Source organism: Macaca fascicularis, chromosome 7 (assembly GCF_037993035.2).
Source record: "Macaca fascicularis isolate 582-1 chromosome 7, T2T-MFA8v1.1".
Classification (NCBI taxonomy): Eukaryota; Metazoa; Chordata; class Mammalia; order Primates; family Cercopithecidae; genus Macaca; species Macaca fascicularis.
The window spans coordinates 173,535,354-173,559,006 of record NC_088381.1 but is presented as its reverse complement, the minus strand read 5'-3'; the positions used below and the strand labels follow the sequence as shown (position 1 = coordinate 173,559,006).

Below are 23,653 nucleotides of genomic sequence, written 5' to 3'. Positions count from 1 at the left end.
GCTGTTCTCATAATGAGCACATCTTACGAAATCTGATGGTTTTATAAGTGTCTGGTATTTCCCCTGCTCGCACCCACTCCGACCTGCTGCCCCGTAAATAAGGTGCCTGCTTCACCTTCTGCCATGATTGAAAGCTTCCTGAGGCCTCCCCAGCCATGCTGAACTGAGTCAACTAAACCTCTTTCCTTTATAAACTTCCTCAGATGGTTCTGCTGTGCACCACTGAGTGGATGGACCCCAGTCTAACGGATCACCAGCTGACGGGCATTATGACCGTCACAGACGAAGCTGCTGCGAACGTCTGTGTGGGTCTATGCATGTGTGTGTTCACCTCCCTGAAGTCAACACTGAAGAATGGGGGTGCTGGGTGTCTGGCAACTGCTTCCTGTGGCTGCCACGCCACCTCACATTCCCCCGGCAGTGTGTGGGTTCCCCTGTTACACTTCATCCTGTTGTATTCCATTTGTTCCAGCCATCCTAGTGGGGATCAAGCAGTGTCTCATTGTGGCTTGGTTTACATTTCCCTAATGACCAGTGATAATGATCATGATGATCACGTACTTATTGGCTACTTGTGTGTCTTTGAAGAAATCTATTCAGAAAGATCCCTATCCGTTTTTTTTTGGAGATGGAGTCTCACACTGTCTGTCGCCCAGGCTGGAGTGCAGTGGTGCGATCTCGGCTCACTGTAAGCTCCGCCTCCTGGGTTCATACCATTCTCCGGCCTCAGCCTCCTGAGTAGCTGGGACTACAGGTGTCCGCCACCATGCCTGGCTAATTTTTTGTATTTTTAGTAGAGACAGGGTTTCACCATGTTAGCCAGGATGGTCTCGATCTCTTGATCTTGTGATCCACCCGCCTCGGCCTCCCAAAGTGCTGGGATTACAGGCGTGAGCCACTGCGCCCAGCCCGCTGCCCATTTTTTAATTGGACAATTCACTCTTCTTTGGTTTTGAGAAAGGGTCTTGCTTTGTTGCCCAGGCTAGAGTGCAGTGGCACGATCATAGTTCACTGTAGCCTCGACCTCCTGGGCTCAAGTAATCCTCCCACATCAGCCCCCAAAGTGCTGGAATTATAGGTGTGAGCCACTATGCCTGGTTCTGACAAGTGATAATCACTTTATTAAAATAGTTGGCTTAAGCATCTGCAATGGTGGTGTCAACCACAGCTCGCAGCTCAATTCCAAAGGAGCAATCAGCTTCACAATCCAGGATGGACCAGGCAGGTCCACGAGCCGCTTATGGATTCTCGTCTGGAAGTGATCCTGTGTCTGAGAACCTTCACAAGGTGTTTTTCTCTTAGTGATTCTCAAAGTCTTGGCAGGCATCAGAGCTGGTCCTTTCACTTTGAGATTCTTTTTCTCCGTGCCCCTGATAAGCCAGCACACACCTTCAGGGATTTTACATTGCAGCTGGTCAGGGTAATTCTAATTTAAGGAATCACCCCACCGGCTCCAGAGGTGTCCTTCTGGTGTCTTTAAAAGCCATGGCTGTGAGGCGGCTTCCTGGTCGACTTCTCGGCACAAGTAGACAGCAGTGAGTAGGGCTAGAGTGGGCGGGCCCTAGCTCCGTGGCACCTGAGACTGCATCGTTCTCAAAGCAATGGACAATTCAGCTTTTAACTGGATTGTTTGTGTCTTTATTTTTCAGTTATAAGCATTCTTTATGTGTTCTAGATTCACGCCCCTTATCACAAACATGATTTGCAAAAAATATTCTGTTCTACTGTTTCGCTTTCTTGATGGCACTGTTTGGAGCACAAAAGTGTAAAATGTTGCTGTGGTCCAGAAAAACTTACCTTTTGTCGCCTGTGCTTTTGGTGTCACATCTAAGAAACCCCTGCCTAACCCAAGGTCATAAGATTGGCCCATTTTCTCCTAAGAGTTTTATCATCTTAGCTCACAGATGCAGATATTTGATCAATTTCAAGATTGTTTGTTTGTTTTTCTTTTGAGATGGGAGTCTCACTCTGTCGCCCAGGCTGGAGTGCAATGGTGTGATCTTGGCTCACTGCAACCTCTGCCTCCCGGGTTCAAGCGTTTCTCCCACCTCAGGCTCCCAGGTAGCTGGGACTATAGGCACCTGCCATGATATGATGCCTGGCTAATTGTTTTTGTACTTTTATTAGAGACAGGATTTCACCATGTTGGCCAGGCTAGTTTCAAACTCCTGACCTCAAGTGATCCACCTGCCTCAGCCATCCAAAGTGCTGGGATTACAGGTGTGAGCCACTGTACCCAGCTGATGCATTTTGAGTTAATTCTTGAATATAGTGTGAGGTAGGGGTCCAAATTCCTTTCGTTTGAGACAGGGTCTCACTCTGGTTGCCCAGGCTGGAGTGCAATGGCATGATCTCAGCTCACTGCAGCTTCCACCTCCTGGACTCAGGTGATTCTCCCACCTCAGCCTTCCGAGTAGCTGGGATTACAGGCACATACCACCATGCCTGGCCAATTTTTTGTATTTTTAGTAGAGATGGGGTTTCACTATGTGGACTTATGCAATCTGCCTGCCTCAGCCTCCCAGAGTGCTGGGATTACAGGCATGAGCCACCACAGCTGGCTGAAATTCCTTCTTGTGCACGTGGATATCCAGTGGTCCTAGCACCTTTCTTGAAGACTATTCTTCTCCCATGGATATCTTGACATCCTTGTTCACCATCACTTGCCCATAAATGGAAGGGTTCACTTGTGGACTATCACCTCCATTCCACTGATCTCTATGCCTGTCCCTGGGCCAGCCCCGCACAGTCTGGATTACTACTGTGGTTTTGTAGTATGTTTTGAAATTGGGAAGTATAAATCTTTTTTCTTCAAGACTGTTCTGTCTGCCCTGAGTCCCTTGCATTTACATATAAATGTTAGCTGGTCAATTTCTACAAAAACACAGCTGGAATCTGATAGGCACTGCGTCGAAGTTGTACATCAATTTAGGGAGTATTGCCACCTTAACAAGACTAAGTTTTCCAATTCATGAACATATGACATCTTTCCACTTATTTATATCTTCTTTCTTTAAAAAATGTTTCATAGTTTCACTGTATGAGTCTTACTCATTTTAAAAATCAGGTTGCTTTTCCTCCTGGGTTTGGAGAGTTTTTAATATATCTGTTGGATACAAATCTTTACCAGGTACGTTATTTGCAAATATCTCTGTCAATCTGTGGCTTATCCTTTTTTTTTTTTTTTGAGATGGAGTCTCGCTCTGTCGCCCAGGCTGGAGTGCAGTGGCGCGATCTCAGCTCACTGCAAGCTCTGCATTCTCCTGCCTCAGCCTCCTGAGTAGGTGGGACTACAGGCGCCCGCCACCACGGCCAGCTAATTTTTCTGGATTTTTAGACGGGATTTCACCATGTTAGCCAGGATGGTCTCGATCTCCTGACCTCATGATCCACCCACCTCGGCCTCCCAAAGTGCTGGGATTACAGGCGTGTGCCACCACGCCCAGCCAGCTTTTCATTCTTTTAACAGTATCTTTCAGAAAGCAAATTTCTACTTTTGTTTATTGTGTTACAAAATATAAAACATAATATTTTCCATTTTATCTATTTTTAGGTGTATAGTTCAGTGGCATTAGTGCAGGATTTAAGTTCATATTTTTTAAGGCTTAGAATCTATGTAATTTAAATTTTAGGCTTTTACATTTAGGAATATGGTCCAGTCAAGCTGAATTCTGCACATGGTGTGCACTGTCAAGCGTCAGTTTCTTTGTGAAAAGATACTTTCTCTGATGAACTTGGCACCCTTGTTGAAAATCAAGTGACTCGCTAGGTGTGCCACCTTTTACAATGAAAAATACAGAAGGCAGCCCCCAGCGGAAGCTTTCCCTGTGAGCTGAAGCTGAGGGCTGTAGGGAACAGACTTCACTCTGGTTCATCCTCACAGGACGGGTCCCAAGCAGAGCGCTGCTCTCCTCCTCACCAGACCCACTGTGTGGCACCTGGGCACAGGGCAGCCTGGATGCCAGTGCTCTGTGGTCAGCCTAGGGGCTGTGAACGTTTATACCTCCAAAATTCCTATGCTGAAACCTGACCACCAAGGTGCTAGAATTAGCAGGCAGGGCCTCCACCAGGTGGTTAGGGCCCGAGAGCTCTGCCCTGCTGAATGGGCTCGGCGCCCTGGTGAGGGACACCAGGTGGTTAGGGCTCGAGCTCTGCCCTGCTGAACGGGCTTGGCGCCCTGGTGAGGGAGGCTTGAGGGAGCTTGTCAGTCCCGTCCACCACACAAGACACTAAAGTGCCCTCTATGGGAAACAGGCCCTCAGACACCAAATCTACTGGCACTTTGAACTTGGACTCACAGCCTCCACAACTGTGAGAAATACATTTTGGTTGTTTATCAATTTCCCAGTCTAAAGTATTTCGTTATAGCAGCATGAACAATCTCAGAGGCCTGTAATCCAGGCAGGCGACCTCGTCTCACTGTGCATCTCCTGCCCAATGAGGGTTGCTGTGAAGTCCTGGGCAGGGGGCAGTGCCAGGCGTGATGCTCCCAGTGGCCAAGACACAGGTTCAGAGCTGCAGTGGAGATGGTCTGGTCTTTGCAGGAAAGGGATGGGTGGAAAATCAGGAAAGAGATCCCATCGCTCCATTAAAGTACTGGGTTGACCTGTGTGAATTTCACACAAAACTGCGCAATTATCCCTATGAAAATGATGTTCTCTCCCTGAACGGTGTCTGTGATGTTGGCCCATCTTTTCACAGTTTGGGTTGTGAGTCTCGGAACCATAATCTGTGTAAGTGAAATGCATTCTGGGACTCAGTTCAGTTGCCCACGTGAGTGCAGAATCCCACAGTCAAGATTCAACCAAGAACACCCACCCCTGAACCCACAGGCGCTCGACAGGGCTCAAGGAAGCCCCAGGCCAGGGAGCCGACTTGGCCAAGTCCCATCTTCAGCTGGACTTGGGAATGTTCCAATCCAAGATGCAAACCAAAAGACACAGGGGCCCAAGGACCACCCCAGTAGTGGAGGTGCCCTTCCTCTGCAGCCAGTTGGTGATGTTACGCCGTTCTCAGAAATGCTGCCTGCCCCACCGGGCCACAAATCACCTGTTTCGGCACATGCACTTGACAGCCTCGCTGAGTGTGTGCCCCGAGGCTGATCCAGGTGCATCCCGAGTATGTTAGGACACAGCGCCATCTACAGGCAGCGTGCTCTCAGGCCGACAGGTGACAACACTGCTTCAGGGCTGAAATGCTTAAATGCCACCTCTTCACTTCCGGTCCTGAACCCAGGCACATTTTTCTTCTGACATTAAAGAAACAACAAAGGCTGGATGTGGTGGCTCATGCCTGTAATCCCAGCACTTTGGGAGGCCGAGGCAAGCAGATCACTTGAGGCCAGGAGTTCAAGACCAGCCTGGCCAACAGGGTGAAACCCTGTTGAACCCAGGAGGCAGAGGTTGCAGTGAGCCGAGATTTGGGTGGTTTTTTTTGTTTTGTTTCGTTTTTTTTTTTTTTTTTTTTTTTTTTTTTGAGACAGAGTCTTGCTCTGTCGCCCAGGCTGGGGTGCAGTGGCCGGATCTCAGCTCACTGCAAGCTCCGCCTCCCGGGTTTAGACCATTCTCCTGCCTCAGCCTCCCGAGTAGCTGGGACTACAGGCGCCCGCCACCTCGCCCGGCTAGTTTTTTGTATTTTTTAATAGAGACGGGGTTTCACCGTGTTAGCCAGGATGGTCTCGATCTCCTGACCTCGTGATCCGCCCGTCTCGGCCTCCCAAAGTGCTGGGATTACAGGCTTGAGCCACCGCGCCCGGCCTGTTTCGTTTTTTTTGAGACGGAGTCTCACTGTGTCACCCAGGCTGGAGTACAGTGGCGCGATCTCGGCTCACTGCAAGCTCCGCCTCCCAGGTTCACTCCATTCTCCTGACTCAGCCTCCCGAGTAGCTGGGACTACAGGCACCCGCCACCACGCCTGGCTAATTGTATTTTTAGTAGAGACGGGGTTTCACCGTGTTAGCCAGGATGGTCTCGATCTCCTGACCTCATGATCCGCCCGCCTCGGCCTCCCAAAGTGCTGGGATTACAGGTGTGAGCCACTGCACCCGGCCGAGTGTTTCTTTTTTCTTTTTGAGACAGGGTCTCGCTCTGTTGCCCAGGCTGAAGTGCAGTGGCTCGATCTCCGCTCACTGCAGCCTTGGCCTACCAGGTTTCCTCCCAAATAGCTGGGACTATAGGTGCACACCACCACCCACGGCTAATTTTCGTATTTGACTGTAGAGACAGGGTTTCGCTATGTTGCCCAGTCTGGTCTCAAACTCCTGGGCTCAAGTGATCTGCCCGCCTTGGCCTCCCAAAATGCTGGGATTACAGGTGTGAGCCACTGAGTCCACCTATGTTTTTCTTTTCAGTATGAAAATTATGCAAGTTCATTGTAGAAAATTCCGAGATTAGAGAAAAGGTAAAAGATGAACGTTGAAAACCTACGGACTGTCAATAGTGGGGGGCTGTCAGGTGGGGAGGAGTCCATGGGAACTCTGTACTTTCTGCTCCATTTTGCTGTAAACCTAAAACTGCTCTAAAAGCTAAAGTCTATTTATAAAAAAACAAACCCACAAACTAATGTTATGCCCCCTGAAAATGACTTCCCAGCTTCCAGTGTATTCACGACTCGTACTTCAGCAGAGACCCAGCGGGCGACCTGGAGCCTGGGAGGCAGTGCCGCTGTCCTTGCACCTCACGGTGAAACTGGCCGGGCGGGCGACCTGGAGCCTGGGAGGCAGTGCCGCTGTCCCTGCACCTCACGGTGAAACTGGCCGGGCGGGTGACCTGGAGCCTGGGAGGCAGTGCCGCTGTCCCTGTACCTCATGGTGATACTGGCCGGGCGGGTGACCTGGAGCCTGGGAGGCAGTGCCGCTGTCCCTGCACCTCACGGTGAAACTGGCCGGGCGGGTGACCTGGAGCCTGGGAGGCAGTGCCGCTGTCCCTGCACCTCACGGTGATACTGGCCGGCCGTGCAGACAGTGAGCGGCAGAACCAGATATGGCCCCGAGACAGACTCCAGAGGCCTCCTCCTGCCCAGGTGCTGCTGTAAGCGTGGGGGCTGTGAGCAGAAGGCGCGGTGCACTCACCTCATCGGACACTTTGAACCTCCGCAGCAGCGCCACCACTTTCTGTTTGAAATTTTGTTGCTGCAAGACAAGCAGTGTAGAGTCAGACCTGCTGCCAGAGCCGCAGACCTGCCACTGGAGCCACTTCCTCAGGCCGCAGGGAGGCCACACCCAGGCCCGCCGTGGGAAGGCAGCAAGGCCTCAGCACCAACAGTGCTGATGGATTTGCACGTAGCTCCCAGAAGCTTCCCAACAGGCCTGAGGTCTGACAGTTCCATTCCTGGCCAAGGGGGACCCGGGGAGGTGTGTGCAAACTCCATGGTTCTTCCAGAAACCTCTGCAGCCCTTCCCAGGCTCACGGGGCCCTTCCTTCAGCACCCCTTCCCAGGAAAGTCCCTGGCCAACTCCAGAAGGAAGGTGCTCAGCACCCATGTGGGGTGGGCAGGTGGGTGAGTGTGGGGTAGTGCGTGCTCCAAGAGCCTGAGCCCCATGGACGCCTCGTGCCACCCTGGACTGCAGAACCTTGGCTCCAGCCACTGGGCGAGCGGGACCCTCAGCCACCCTCTCGGGGGCCAACCCTACAAAGGTAGCCCACGCCCTCCCTCCACAGCAGCTGGGCCCAAGGGGGCCCTGGAATGGAGGCACAAGCTGGCGTTCTGCACAGTGGGGGCAGATCTCCAGGCCAGCAAGACATAGCTTCACCACTCTGGGGCAGCTCGCCCATCCCCGGCACTGTCTGCCCACGGTACCCCCTTGAATGCTGCCAGAGGAGGCGGCGGTGTCTGGGCTGGCCTGTGCCCACATCCCTTGTCAGCACCAGGCACAGGGCTCCCCTGCCACCTGTGCTGGCCTCCCTGGAACTGTGCCTGTCCTTGGGGTGTCCAGGCACCAGGTGGTGGGCCCTCTGTGCCGGTGCTGGACATGGCCTCTGAGAAAAGAGCTGCCCGAGCCTTCCTCATGGAAAAAATGCCTGACAGCCCCACCAAGCTCCTGGGGACCGTGGGGCCAGGTAGGCCAGATCCCAAACAAAAGCGAGGGAACCAGCCCACTCAGGTGTATGTGGGCACCTGAGGGGACGAAGGGGAGGATGGCCTCCCTGGGGCTCTCCAGCCTCCCAGCCTTGCTCAGGGCCCACTGGGCCTAGTGGCCACACAAGGCTGAAGTCATGAGATGTGGTGGGGCGGGGGAGAGAGTGGCACCCAGGAGACTGGCAACCAGGGGGTCTGCCACGGGACATGCTGCTGTGACCTGGGGTGATATCTCACTTCCCACGCCCATGCCCCCCACCACGCCCGGGCTCCTAGCGTCCTCCCCCACCCTCGCCTTCCCCAGCATTCAAAGAAGCAGTCTCCACCAACCCTGGTCATGGACGTCGTTCTTACAATCGATCTCCGCTGCTTCTTCGGCTTCCCGACGTCGAAGTCGTCCTCGTCCAAGTCCTGCAGAGACACACGCAGTGGCTGAGGCCATGGCAGCCTGCACGGCGCCGGAAGGACCCTGCCAGCCTCAGCGTGGGCGATGGGAGAGGCCCAGCACTGAGAGCCAACCTGCTTCCCAAGACTCTCAGAGCCACCTGCACACAAACCCGAGCCCCTGGGGTCAGGAGACGAGAGACGGGCGGCCAACCAGGGGCCGGGCCTGTGGCTCACCCACCCTCACGAGGCCCTGGTGATGGCTGGTGAGGACCCCACAGACCCCAGGACACCCGGTGTGAGCCGGGAGAGGGCGCGGAGCCCCGGCCCCAGGTCACCTGCCCCTGCACAGCGTCGTCACTAGCCTCCTGCTCGGAGGAGAAGCTCTCATACTCCTCCTCAGAGTAGTTATCTGCGGAATGAACAGACAGAAGGGAGGGTGCCGTGAGATTCCACCCAGGAAACCAGGCGGTGGCCACCCCCAGGCTTCCCTGGACACAGAGTTGGGGCAGCGAGGAGGTGGATCCATGCAGGACAGAGGGGCTCCAGACACAGGTGCTGTGGCCCCGAGCCCCCAGAGTCCACTGGCAACAGTCTAGGTCGGGAGTGGCAGGAAGTGGGGAGGGCCAGAGAGGGCAAAAGGGGGCCACATGAACTGCTCCAGCCCCCACGGCCGCTCCTACTGGCTGGCATTTCAGCCTGGATTTGCGCCAACTGGGTCCCCCCTGCCTGAGGAGTAGGGGAGGCGCTGGTGACCCTACTGGGGTGGCGGCAGCCGTGGCACCTGCCTATGCTGGGCCCTGCACCCAGACCAGCAAGGGCATCACAGTGCGACCCCACACCTCTTTTTGAGGACACTCAGGACTCAGGCCTCTCGACCAAGGAGCTGCAGCCAGGGGGACAGAGCAGGGACCTGTGGCAGCCCGGGCCCCATAACAGCGCATGCCTCTGCGGTGGCTTCCAGACAGGAGAGCAACTGACTCGTGCTCCAGACCTCCGACTTCTTAAGCCAAGCTGGATGGTTTCTGCCACCCGATGTGCCGTGGCTGGGAGATGGCCTCCCCACGGCAGGGGCAGAAGCAGGCTGGCACAGCACTCACCCGTGGACTTGGCCTTGGGGCCGGCCTGCATGGCGCTGTCCTCGTGGTCAATGGGCTGGCTGGACAGGGAGGCGATCCAGATCTCGGCTGCCTTGACGGGGGCCTCCTTGATGCTGCTGCAGAGGCTCAGCACCTGGCCGCCTTCAGACGGGTGCTGCATCACCTGTAGGCCAGGGGCACGGTTCTAGAAAGCGCCATGACGGGAAGGAGCCCGGTGCCCTGGTGTGTGGGCTGGGGTTTCTGAAGGGCTTTCTCTCTCAGTGACAGCAAGGGCAGGCCTCGGCAGGGCTGCCACAGGGCAGGGAGCATCCAGTGGACAGGAAACGTGGCCACCGGGGAGAGGGGACAGATACGAGAGGTGGACACAGAAGCCAGGTGGACAGACGAGGGGAACATGGGAGTTCTTGTGAACAGGCCATAAGGAGAGGGCATGGGGCTGTGCTGGGGAGGCCAGTGCCAGGCACGGCCATGAGGGACTGAGATGGACAGAGAGAGGTGTCTGCGGCCCTCCTGATCTCAGGCACACCTGCTGTCCACACAAAGCCACCCAGGAAGATCCTGGGCCCCCTGCTTCAACTCTGCCTCCACCCCTCCACCCACTCAAGACCTCAGCAGCAGCAAAACAGTGTGAAACCGGCCGTGCAACCCACAGGAGTCAATGCCACAGGAGTCAATGCCCAGGGACCAGTGTCTGTGGGGGACCAAGGAGGAGCAGCCGGAGCACTCTCAGCCAGGCAGGAATCTCCAACAGCAGGAGACACCCACCAGGCCTGGCTCACAGGCCAGGCCAAGCCCCTCTGTTGTGAGAGACTCAAACCAGGGAGTGGCAGAACAAGCCCCGGCCCCTCCTGCAGCCAAGACCCGCACCTAGGCATGGCCCCGCCGTGCCCCATGCCAGCCTCAGAACCACACGCCACGATGACAGCTCTCAGACACTCACAGCCTTGGGGCCATCTGTGCTCTAGAAGCCGCCTTTTGGGACTATTGGTTCACATCCAGATGTTAGGATTTTCTAGACCAGATTTATTTATTTATTATTTTTTTGAGACGGAGTCTCACTCTGTGGCCCAGGCTAGAGTACAATGGCGTGATCTTGGCTCACTGCAACCTCCGCCTCCTGGGTTCAAGCGATTCTCCTGCCCCAGCTTCCCGAGTACCTGGGATTGCCGGCGTCCGCCAGAACGCCCAGCTAAGTTTTGTATTTTTAGTAGAAACAGGGTTTTACCACGTTGGTCAGGATGGTCTCAAACTCCTGACCTCAAACGATCTGCCCGCCTCGGCCTCCCAAAGTGCTGGGATTACAGGCGTGAGCCACCACTCCCGGCCGAACAGATTTATTTTTATTGTGGGGTCCTGATTTGGGCTGCTAATTCTTCAATTAATCAAAGTAAAAAAATGTTTGAAAGTTTACATTTGCCCTCACCTTCATTTCAGAAAATTACGAAGGGCAGCTGGCAGCTTCTGCCAACACTCGCACCCACTGCTGATGCCCTTGTGCCCACACACTCGCCGGGGCACATGCAGCCTCACGCACTTGGAGGCTGCTGTTGTCCAGGCCCCCAGCACCCTGAGTCGCCTTCTCAGAGTGACGTCTCACGCGGCAGGGTCTCAGTGTCACGCAGGGGTGAGAACCCGTAAGCTCAGAAGCCCTCGTTCAGAAACGCTGAGCCCTTGCTGGGCATCCCAATACAATGAGTTCAGTGGGGAGGGGACTGCTGGGCTGGGGTCCCGGAGGAATCAAGTGGGGCTCAGGCGGCGCTACACCTGCTCACACCAACTTCCACGGGGCTCAGAGGGGTCCGGGCCCTTTTCCTCCCAAGAAAACCCTGCTCACTTCCTCCTCCAGATGGGAGGGCAGAAAGGAACGGGGCCTCTTGACAAAGATGCTTTTGCCGGGATTCCTGCAGCAGCTGTAATGGGAATGCTCTGCTGGGCCCGTAGTGGGCCAGGGGCAGGTTGTGGAGTAGCCCCCGCTCCTCTCAGCCTGTCATCGACCTTTATGTGAACACTATTTTGATATCTGCATGCCCTGGAAGTCCCAGGCCCCACGCTCCGGGCTGCACGTTCCCCTCCTCCTGACAGTGCTCCTTGATGTGTGCGTCCTCCTGGCAAGGGGCCAACCACCCTTGAGCTGGGCACTCCCCAGGGGTGACGCTGGCTGGCAGGCAGGTCACTGTCCTGGACTGTGGTCATTCCCACTCCTGCCCCTGCTGACCCTGAGACCACCCTCCTGGGTTAGTCCAGCAGATGCTCTGTGGATGCTCAGTGATCCTCAGCAAAGGGCTGGAGCTGCCTCACCAAGGAGGGTGGCCTCAGGGCCCAGCTCCCTCTGCCCCTGACCCTGACAGGCTCCTCCCTCTTCCATTTTCAAATAGATTTGAGTGACATGGAAAACTGAGGCCGGACACAATGGCTCACACCTGTAATCCCAGCAGCACTTTGGGAGGTCTAGGCAGGTGGATGGCTTGAGCTCAGGAGTTTGAGACCAGCCTGGGCAACACGGCGAAACTGTCTCTACCAAAAAGTATAAAAAATTCGTCAGGCATGGTGGCGTGCACCTGTAGTCCCGCTACTTGGGGACTGAGATGGGAGGATTGCTTGGGCCCAGGGGCTTGAAGCTGCAGCGAGCCAAGATCACACCACTGCACTCCAGCCTGGGTGACAAAGACCCTGACTCAAAAATAAATAAATAAATAAATAAAATTGCTCAGGATGTCACACTTAATTGTACAAATAGTATAATAAAAATTTTGTGAAAACAAATAGTCATGCACCACGTAATGACAGAGGTACGTCCTGAGACATGCATGGTGAGGAGACCTCATCATCTTGCCAACATCACAGCATGCAAGCCTGGGTGGTGCCGCCTACCACGCAGCCAGGCTGCAGCCCTCGCTCCACTGTGCTCTGCCTTACTGCACTTTGCAGATCTTTTGTTTCTCACAGTGAAGGCTTTTGGCAACCCCGCACCAAGCAAGTCCAACGGCGCCACTTTTCCAACCGCAAGTGCTCACTTTGTGTCTCCGTGTCACATTTTGGTAATTCTCCCAATATTTCAAAACTCTATTATTAAATCTGTATGGTGATCTGTGATCCGTGAGCTAAGGTGTGACTGCTGCAATTGCTCTGGGGCACCACGAACATCACCCACGTAAGACGGGGAACTGAATCAGTGGATGTGAGCATTCTGGCTGCTCAGCCCACCGGCCATCCCCCGGGTCTCTGTCTCTCCTCGGGCCTCTCTCTTCCGAGACACAACAATATGGAAATTAGGCCAATTACTAACTCTACAATGGCCCCTAAGTGTTCAAGTGAAAGGAAAGGTTGCACATCCCTTTCAACGAGAACCTAGAAATGACTGAGCTTAGTGAGGAAGGCACGTCAGAGGCCAGACGGTGAAGGCGAGGCCTCTTATACTAAATCACCAAGCAGTGAATGCAAAGAGAAAGTTCCTGAGGGAAGGAAAAGTGCTGCTCCAGTGAACACAGGAGTGAGAATCAGCAAAGCAGCAGCCTCAGTGCTGATGTGGACAGAGTGAGTGGCCGGGATGGAAGATGGAACCAGACAACACTCCCTTAAGCCAAAGCCTCATCTGGAGCAAGGCCCTGACTCCCTTCACCTCTGTGAAGGCTGAGAGGCAAGGAGTGTGTGGAAGAAGCTTGGAGCTGGCAGAAGTTGGTTCATGAGGTTTTAGGAAAGCAGCCATCTCCATAACATAGAAATGCAACGTGAAGCGGCAAGTGCTGATGGAGAAGCTGCAGCGAGTTCTCCAGAAGATCCAGCTCAGATCATCGACGAAGGTGGCTACACTAAACAACAGATTTCAACGTAGAAGACACAGCCTTCCACTGGAAAAAGATGCCATCTAGGACTTTCATAGCTAGAGAGGAGAAGTTGATTAGCCACCACACCCGGCTCATTCTCTTTTTTTGAGACGGATTCTCACTCTTCTTGCCCAGGCTGGAGTGCAATGGCGCGATCTCAGCTCACTACAACCTCCACTTCCCAGGTTCAAGCAATTCTGCCTCAGCCTCCTGAGTAGCTGGGACTTCAGGTGCCTGCCTTGCCACCACGCTCCACCAATTTTTTTTTTTTTTTTTTTTTTTTTTTGAGGCGAAGTCTCACTCTTGACACCCAGGCTAGAGTGCAATGTCACGATCTCGGCTCACTGCAACCTCCGCCTCCTGGGTTCAAGCAATTCTCCCGCCTCAGCCTCCTGAGTAGCTAGAATTACAGGCATGTGGCACCATGCCCAGCTAATTTTGTGTTTTTAGTAGAGACGGGGTTTCTCCATGTTGGTCAGGCTGGTCTCGAGCTCCTGAACTCAGGTGATCCGCCCACCTCAGCCTCCCAAAGTGCTGAGATTACAGGCGTGAGCCATCACGCCCAGCCCACTAATTTTTTTAATGTTTTGAGATGGAGTCTCACTCTTATTGCCCAGGCTGGAATGCATTAGTGTAATCTCAGCTCACTGCAACTTCCGCCTCCTGGGTTCAACTGATTCTCCTGCCTCAGCCTCCTGAGTAGCTGGGATTACAGGCGCCCACCACCATGCCTGGCTAATTTTTGTACTTTTAGTACAAAATTAGAGACAGGGTTTCACCATGTTGGCCAGGCTGGTCTCAAACTCCTGACCTCAGGTAATCCGCCTGCCTTGGCCTCCCAAATGATGGGATTACAGGTGTGAGCTACTGTGCCCAGCCTTTTCTCTGTGTGTGTGTGTGTGTGTGTGTGTGTGTGTGTGTGTGTGTGTGTGTGTGTGTGTGTGTGTGTGTGTTTTTAGCAGAGACAGCGTTTCACCATATTGGCCAGGCTGGTTTAGAACTCCTGACCTCAAATGATCTGCCCAGCTTGGCCTCCCAAAGTGCTGTGATTACAGGCGTGAAACAGGGCACCTGGCCTGGATTCACCATTCTTAATGCCATGAAGAACATTTGTGATTCATGGGAAGAGGCTGAGATATCAACATTGACAGGAATTTGGGAGAAGAGGATTCCAACTGTCTCATGGATGGCTTTGAGGGGTTCAAGGCTTCAGTGTAAGAAGGAACTACACATGTGACGGAAATAGCAAGAGAACTGGAATTAGAAGCAGAGCCTGAGGATGTGACCGAATTGCTGCAGTCTCACGAAGAAACTTCAGCTGATAAGAAGCGGCTTCTTATGGATGAGCAATGAAAGTGCTTTATTATTATTTTTTAATTTTTTTAATTTTTTTTTTGAGACGGAGTCTCGCTCTGTCGCCCAGACTGGAGTACAGTGGTGCGATCTCAGCTCACTGCAACTTCCGCCTCCTGGGCGGGCTCATGCCATTCTCCTGCCTCAGCCTCCCGAGTAGCTGGGACTACAGGCGCCCGCCACCACGCCCAGCTAATTTTTGTATTTTTAGTAGAGACGGGTTTTCACCATGTTGGCCAGGATGGTCTCGATCTCCTGACCTCGTGATCCACCCGCCTCGGCCTCCCCAAGTGCTGGGATTACAGGTGTGAGCCACTGCGCCCGGCCAAAAGTGGTTTCTTGAGATGGAACCTGCTCCTGGTGAGGATGCTGTGAACACTGTGGAACGGCAACACAGGACTTAGAAGATTCCATCCACTGCGTTAGAAAAGCAGCAACAGGATTTGAGAGGACTGACTCCTATTCTGAAATAATGGTGGGTAAAATGGCACCGAACAGCACCACAGGCGACAGAGAACTACTTTGTGAAAAGAAGAGTCAAATGATGCAAGAAACTTCTTCGTTGTCTTGTTTAAGAAACTGCCACAGGCACCCCAGCCTTCAGCAACCAACACCCTGATAGGTCAGCAGCCATCCACGCTGAGGAAGACCCCCACCAGCCAAAGGGTTACGCCTCCCTGAAGGCTCAGATGATTGTCAGCTTTTCTTTTCTTTTCTTTTGAGATGGAGTCTCACTCTGTCACCCAGGCTGGAGTGCAGGGGCATGATCTCGGCTCACTGCAACCTCTGCCTCCTGGGTTAAAGTGATTCTCCTGCCTCAGCATCCCTAGTAGCTGGGATTATAGGCGTGAGCCACGACGCCTGGCTAATTTTTTTTGTGTTTTTAGTAGAGATGACGTTTCACCATATTGGCCAAGCCAGTTTCGAACTCCTGACCTCAGGTGATCTGCCTGCCTTGGCCCCCAAAGTGCTGGGATTACAGGCATGAGCCGCCACGCCTGGCTTTAGCAATATTTTAAAATCAATGTGTACATATATTTTTTGACATAATGCTATTACACACTTAACAGACTACAGTACTACGTAAACATAACTTTTTTTTTTTTTTTTTTGAGTCAAAGTCTCGCTCTGTCGCCCAGGCTGGAGTGCAGCGGCGCGATCTCCACTAACTGCAAGCTCTGCCATCTCCCAGGTTAATGCCATTCTCCTGCCTCAGCCTCCCATGTAGCTGGGACTACAGGCGCCCGCCACCACGCCCAGCTAATTTTTTTGTATTTTCAGTAGAGACGGGGTTTCACCGTGTTCGCCAGGATGGTCTCGATCTCCTGACCTCGTGATCTGCCCGCCTCGGCCTCCCAAAGTGCTGGGATTACAGGCGTGAGCCACCACGCCTGGCCTAACATAACTTTTATATGCACTGAAAAACCACAAAATGTGTGTGACTCGCTTTATTTCAATAACCGTTTTTACAGGGGTGGCCTAGAACTGAACACACAATATCTTCAAGGTCGGCCTGTACGAGAGACAGACTCCCGCTCCTAGGCCACAAACCTGGAAAGCATGTGACTGTACTGAAAACTGCAGGCAGTTGTTACACTCAGTAGGGATTTATGTGTCTAAACACATTCAGAGGCCGCGCGCGGTGGCTCAAGCCTGTAATCCCAGCACTTTGGGAGGCCGAGACGGGCGGATCACGAGGTCAGGAGATCGAGACCATCCTGGCTAACACAGTGAAACCCCATCTCTACTAAAAATACAAGAAAATTAGCCGGGCGAGGTGGTGGGCACCTGTAGTCCCAGCTACTCGGGAGGCTGAGGCAGGAGAATGGCGTGAACCCGTGGGGGCGGAGCTTGCAGTGAGCCGAGATCATGCCACTGCACTCCAGCCTGGGGCACAGAGCAAGACTCCGTCTCAAAAAAAAAAAAAAAAAAAAAAAAAAAAAACCACATTCAAACACAGAAACAGTAGGCTGGGCATGGTGGCTCATGCTTGAAATACCACCACTTTGGGAGGCCCAGATGGGCAGATCACTTGAGGTCAGGAGTTCAAGACCAGCCTGGATAACGTGGTGAAACCTGTGTCTACTAAAAATACAAAAATTAGCTGAGTGTGGTGACGAGCACCTGCAATCCCAACCACTCGGGAGGCTGAGGCAGGAGCATCACTTGAACCCGGGAGGTGGAGGTTGCAGTGAGCCGAGATCGCGCCACTGCCCTATAACCTGGTGACAAAGTGAGACCATGTCACGAAAAAATTTAAAAACAAAAAACAAACAAAAAAGCACAGTAAAAATAAAGCATAAAAGATATAAAGTGGTGCCTGTGAACAGGGCACTGACGACGGCAGAGCCTGTGGGGCTGGAGGTAGCTCCGGACGAGCTGTAGGGCTGGAGGTAGCTCCGGACGAGCTGGTGGGTGAGTGAGTGACGTAAAGGCCTGGGACGTCACCATGCACCACTGTGTAGGGGTGGGCGTGTGTGTGGCCAGGCCCAGGACACTCGGGCCACACTGAATTCATACAGTGATAAAGTAACTGTGCTATGGTGTTATGATGGCTACCACATCATCAGGAGATAGGAAGTGTCCAGTGCCATCACATGCTCACGGGGCCACCACGGAGCCATCGTATTCTCATGGGGCCCCCATGGACGCACAGCCCATGCCTGACTGGGCTGTCATCAGCAGCCTGTAGCCGTGCAGACACTCACAGAGAAACTAAAGGGGATCCAGCATGCAAACGGTCAGGGTGATGCTCCATTCTATCCTTACCCTGAGGTCTTCCTGTGTCCCACCGTGAGCCGCCCGCCCCTCACAGGTGCCCTTGGGCTGGACCTGGCCCAAGTGGCATGTGCAGCTTGTGGCGAGGCCACGAGAGGGAGCCCAGCTGTGCAAAGAAGCATGGCTGCTCCCTCAGCCACCACCACACTCCCAGGTCACCCCTACGCCTGGTCATGGGTCTGTCAACCTTCTTCTCTTGTCAAGGAGCCCACAGGCCCCAGCCTCAGACAATGGCCACCAGCTAGCATGCCTGCATCCCCCAGGCTGGGGCCCCGGGGTGGTCTGGCCACACGGACGCCCACCCCTACACACGCCCACCCCTACACGCTCCCTCTGTGGGTGCTGGGGTGAGTTCCGAGAGCCACACCATAGGAGAAGCCCCACGTCTGTCCCCATCGCATGCCTGCCTCTGCAGAGCTGCCTCTGAGGGGGACCGCCCGCAGTCAGCTCAACCTTCCTGAGAGGTGGCAGGCAGAGGCGCGTGCCAAGCAGGCCCTGGGGCTGTGGTCACTCCTGATGGTCTCAGCCAGAACTGCTGGTCAGCCTGCAGACCTAAGCCGTCCCACGCTGGTGTTCAGTTCATGGCACCCGTGAGGCCCGGCCCCTACCCTGGGCCACCTTGGATTCCACTTCCTCAGCCTCGGAGTGAGGGCTGGACAGGTCAGGGCTCTGGGCTCAACTCACTCAAAATGAGCACGTGGTGAGGGCAGGGTTAGGGTATGGCAGGGCCCAGGCTGCTCAGTCCCTCCTGCCCCGAGTGTGCACCCATCTGAAGGGAGGTGACACCTGTGTCCCCACGGCCATCGCCTTCTGCTCTCCCCACAGCCCGGAGGCCCTGGGCAGGTGCCCCCCGCATCCTCTCCCACCACACTCTCCGCCCTGGCCTCGAGTCCACCCAATGGCCCGCCTCACCCCACGCTGTGCCCTCAAGGACCCTTCCCTCCAGCCGAGCACTACTCTCAAACGCATGGCGCCAGCCTCACCCACACCCCACTCTCACAACAGTCCCTATGGCAGCACCCATGCCTTCACCCCTGCCTCAGTCGTGCAGTCTCGGAGCCAGCAAGCCCCCACGGCACAGCTGCCTGAGACCACCTGGTGAGAGCCCCCCACCTCCGCCACCTGCGTCCGTCTGTGCCCACGGGGCTGTCCTGCCTCCGCAATCTCCCGCGCTCACACTCTCAACCAGCCAGCAACGCTCACAGGTGGGAGCCAGCCCCAAAGGCGGCAGGACACAGTGAGCCCATGAGCCGCCCTGGTGCTCGGGGACACATGGGAGGGCCCAACTAGGTTCTGGGGCCAGGCCGCCGGTGGAAGGTGGAAGGACGCCCTGAGGACCTGGAGGAGCCGGTGGAGGGGAGAGTGAGGAGCAGGCAGACGACCTCGGCTTTGGAAGCCACAGGTGCAGGGCGAGGGAGCCTTGGGGTGGGGCCACAGGCTCAGGGGCAGGGCACTGGGACTACATCCAGGGGTGGGGCTTTTCTTCCAAGAATGAAGAACAGATGACAAGGAGCAGGCAATGTGGCTGGTGTGGCCTGGGGTGGGGGAAGGTTGCTCCAGCCTCTCCCCAGGGATCAGCAGGGGACAGCCCAAGGCTGGGAGGGCAGGCGAGGGAGGGGCCTGGGAGCAGAGGCTAGCGTTCAGGGCAAGGACGCCCAACACAGAAGCGCCAGCGCTGAGAGGGGCGCCACCGCTGAGAAGGGCAGGGAGGAGCGGCCTGGGGCGCTGCGGTGCAGGCAGGGCTGGCAGCGCAGGAGCCTCAGCACTGAGAGATGTAGGCGGAGCGGCCCAGGGGCGGGAGTTCACAGGGACTGGCAGGGATCCACAGGACATCACCTGCATGGCTAATGGGAAACAGAGCCTGCATGACCTCCCCATAGTGCCCGGACCCTCCTGCTCCACAGGAAGCAGGCAGCAGCTCCCAGGAGGCTCTCATGGCCCAGAGAGCACCCCTGAGCCACCTGTTCACCCATCGCTGAGCCTGCAGCAGGGAGGCTGGGATGACAGGCAGCTCCAGGCCACCAGAGGGGTCCCAGGGCCCTGGGAAATGCAGCCTGGAGGCCCGGTCCACCCATGCTGTCCGTAGTTTGCCGAAGGAACCCGGGAGACTGCAAGGCTTGTCTGAGGCCATGTGGCGGCACAGAGAAGTGAGGCCTCGGGACGCCACTGCTGCTTCCCGTACCCTCCACGCTCCCATCTCCCGGGGCAGTGGGGAGGGCTGAGCCCAGAGTAATGCTTGGTGCTTGTCCTGGATGCGTAAGTGGGGGTGTGTGAGGATCTGGGGGACCTAGCACTTGACCTGGGAGACAGGAGGCCTGCAGGCTCCAGGGGGGTGTGGGGCAACCAGCTACAAGTAGGCACACCCACCGTCCTAGCCCCAAGCCCCAGGAGCAGGGGGACCCAGCGGGACGAAGAGGGGCTGGGGGGCTCTGGCAGCTCCGGCTCCCAATGAGGGGCTGCCCTGGCTGACCTTCCCAGGCCCCAGGCAGGCAGCGACACAGCTTCACATGCCCTAAGCACCACTCACGCCCGCAGCCCCTTGACCCCTGAACACAGCCCCACGATGGGGAAAGTTCTGAAGCAAAAGAGACAAACGGGTCTGGGGCCCTGGGCTGCGCCTTCTCCCAGAGCCAATCTTGCAGCCCCAAAAGGGTTCATGAGAAAGTCCGAGGCCTCAGCCTGGGGTGTCTTCTCCCGAGCCCCCACACCCCACCACGGCCTCCTGGGAACTCCGGGTCCTCTGGAACAAGGTGGGCTGCTGCTTGGCTGTTTCCTTTCCTTTTGAGGTACTTCCCCTTCTTTCCCCTCCAGGGAACTCCAGCCACCCCCTCTGACCTCTGGGTGTTGCCCCCGCCCTGCTCAGGTATGGTCGGTGGCCCCTGCATGGAGCTGACGCCTGTCCTGCTCCTCCTGCTCAGCCAATCCTGGGCCAGAGCAGGATACGGACACGCCCATCACAGGAGGCACCCGCAGTGCGGGGACGGACACGCCCATCACAGGAGGCACCCGCAGTGCGGGGACGGACACGCCCATCACAGGAGGCACCCGCAGTGCGGGGACGGACACGCCCATCACAGGAGGCACCCGCAGTGCGGGGACGGACACGCCCATCACAGGAGGCACCCGCAGTGCGGGGACGGACACACCCATCACAGGAGGCACCTGCAGTGCGGGGATGGACACGAACCCATCACAGGAGGCACCCGCAGTGCGGGGACGGACACACCCATCACAGGAGGCACCCGCAGTGCGGGGACGGACACGAACCCATCACAGGAGGCACCCGCAGTGCGGGGACGGACACACCCATCACAGGAGGCACCCGCAGTGCGGGGACGGACACACCCATCACAGGAGGCACCCGCAGTGCGGGGACGGACACACCCATCACAGGAGGCACCCGCAGTGCGGGGACGGACACGAACCCATCACAGGAGGCACCTGCAGTGCGGGGACGGACACACCCATCACAGGAGGCACCCGCAGTGCGGGGACGGACACGAACCCATCACAGGAGGCACCCGCAGTGCGGGGACGGACACGAACCCATCACAGGAGGCACCCGCAGTGCGGGGACGGACACGAACCCATCACAGGAGGCACCCGCAGTGCGGGGACGGACACGAACCCATCACAGGAGGCACCCGCAGTGCGGGGACGGACACGAACCCATCACAGGAGGCACCCGCAGTGCGGGGACGGACACGAACCCATCACAGGAGGCACCCGCAGTGCGGGGACGGACACGAACCCATCACAGGAGGCACCTGCAGTGCGGGGACGGACACGAACCCATCACAGGAGGCACCCACAGTGTGGGGACGGTGACACACCCATCACAGGGGGCACCCGCAGTGTGGGGACGGTGACACACCCATCACAGGAGGCACCTGCAGTGCGGGGACGGTGACAAACCCATCATAGGAGGCACCCGCAGTGCGGGGACGGTGACACACCCATCACAGGAGGCACCCGCAGTGTGGGGACAGTGACACACCCATCACAGGAGGCACCCGCAGTGCGGGGATGGACACGAACCCATCACAGGAGGCACCCGCAGTGCGGGGACGGACACGAACCCATCACAGGACGAACCCATCACAGAAGGCACCCGCAGTGCAGGGACGGACACGAACCCATCACAGGAGGCACTCGCAGTGCGGGGACGGTGACACACCCATCACAGGAGGCACCCGCAGTGCGGGGACAGCGACACACCCATCACAGGAGGCACCCGCAGTGCGGGGACGGTGACACACCCATCACAGGAGGCACCCGCAGTGCGGGGACGGTGACACACCCATCACAGGAGGCACCCGCAGTGCGGGGACGGTGACACACCCATCACAGGAGGCACCCGAAGTGCGGGGACAGACACGAACCCATCACAGGAGGCACCCGCAGTGCGGGGACGGTGACACACCCATCACAGGAGGCACCCGCAGTGCGGGGACGGACACGAACCCATCACAGGAGGCACCCGCAGTGCGGGGACGGTGACACACCCATCACAGGAGGCACCCGCAGTGCGGGGACGGACACGAACCCATCACAGGAGGCACCCGCAGTGCGGGGACGGCGGCGATTCCTCCACGGAAAGGACTCCAGAGCAGCCCGACCCAAAACCCAGCCTCCCCTGAAGGGCAGGACAGGCTCATTAGAGGGGCATGCACAGGGCTGCAGGCATGTGGGGAGCCACACTGGGTGGCAAGGGAAGGTCAGAGAGGAAGCGCCACCTGGGGCCACACCCGGCCCTTACGGCGGAGCCCAGCCGCCAGGCTCCTCTCATCATTTTCATGTGATCCCTGGACATCTGGACCCGGGAGAGACATCTCCCACGGGCAAATGCTCTGGCACCCAGGTGGCCAGCCCGACGCAGGCCACGCCAGTCGGAGCACTCACCTCAGCCATGCTGATGGAGCCCACGGCCAGCGTCTTGTAGCCCAGGATGGTTCTGTTCTTGTAGCGCTTTCTGCGCTGCAGCATGATCTGAAGCTTGTTGCCTTCCCTCTTCAAGAAGTGAGGATACTGTGGGCACAAGTGTGAGTGGCAGCTGAGGGTGTACCAGGGCCCAAGGCAGCATCACGGCTTCTGATGGCCCAGTCACCCTGCAGCCTGCGGCCAGGCCAACCTGCTGCTCACGCAGTCAGAAGGGCACCCACAGACGGGCCCCCAAGTTCATTCCAGGGGCACGCTGGTCCCCAGGGCCCTTCCTTTACCCAACACAACTGAGAGTGACCCAGTCGCTAGGGCTCAGGCCCCAAGGGCCCCACTCCATGCTAACAGTCTCAGCGGGCGGACGAGGACTATGTGCCGCAGGGTCCGGGATAGCTGAGTGTGCCTGTGGACAGTCGGAAACAGCGCGGCGGCTCACGTGCCTGAGGCCATCAGCAAGGTGTGACCCAGGATGCTTTAACGCAAGGGGCACACAGGGTGGGGAGGGCTCTCTCTCCAAGGCCCCCTGTGCACCCAACTCGCCTGCATGTCTCACCACAGGCTCCCTGTCCAGCAGGGCTCCAGCAAGCTGATGTTCACAAGTATCTCTTAGATACAAATAAAAATCAGTTTAAATACTTCGGGGAAGATGGGGCTGTTCACCACTCTAATTGCAGTGGCACTGACGTGTCCGTGCACGCTTGTCAAAACCCACTGAACCATGCACTTAAAAAAGGAGCACTGGGCTGGGCGCGGTGGCTCACACCTGTAATCTCAGCACTTTGGGAGGCCAAGCCGGGCGGATCACCTAAGGTAGGGGGTTCAAGACCACCCTAGACAACATGGTGAAACCCCCATCTCTACAAAAATACAAAACTTAGCTGGGCATGTGGCAGGCGCCTGTAATCCCAGCCGCTCAGGAGGCTGAGGCAGGAGAATCGCTTGAACCCAGGAGGTGGAGGTTACAGTGTGCCGAAATCACGCCACTGCACTCCAGCCTGGGCGACAGAGTGAGACTCTGTCTCAAAAAAAAAAAAAAAAAAAGCACCATACACTCTGGAAATGGAAATTATCCTTCCATAAGCCTGACTCCTCAAAACAGAAAAAAAACTCAACTCCAAAACTCAATGGCAACACCCCAGCTGCTATGTAACCAGCTGGGAGCTTCAGAACGAGGCCCAAGCCCAGCAGGTCCTCACGGAG

At 56.3% G+C, this 23,653-nt stretch overlaps 1 protein-coding gene across 9 annotated transcripts in view; it reads right to left on the bottom strand.

Annotated features, from left to right (window-relative positions):
* Window positions 1-23,653, bottom strand: part of PACS2 (phosphofurin acidic cluster sorting protein 2) — an 87,173-nt gene that overhangs the window by 23,326 nt on the left and 40,194 nt on the right. For 5 of the 9 annotated variants that reach the window (XM_045397677.3, XM_045397680.3, XM_045397678.3 and 2 more), the window contains exons 4-8: window positions 22,418-22,543; window positions 9,561-9,723; window positions 8,799-8,872; window positions 8,407-8,487; window positions 7,070-7,129 (exon numbers count right to left, since the gene is read on the bottom strand). In XM_045397677.3, coding sequence (XP_045253612.1) covers window positions 7,070-7,129; window positions 8,407-8,487; window positions 8,799-8,872; window positions 9,561-9,723; window positions 22,418-22,543 — 504 coding nt within the window. The remainder of the gene's footprint in view (window positions 1-7,069; window positions 7,130-8,406; window positions 8,488-8,798; window positions 8,873-9,560; window positions 9,724-22,417; window positions 22,544-23,653) is intronic. The other 4 variants (XM_045397679.3, XM_073998392.1, XM_073998391.1 and 1 more) reach the window with 1 other exon arrangement.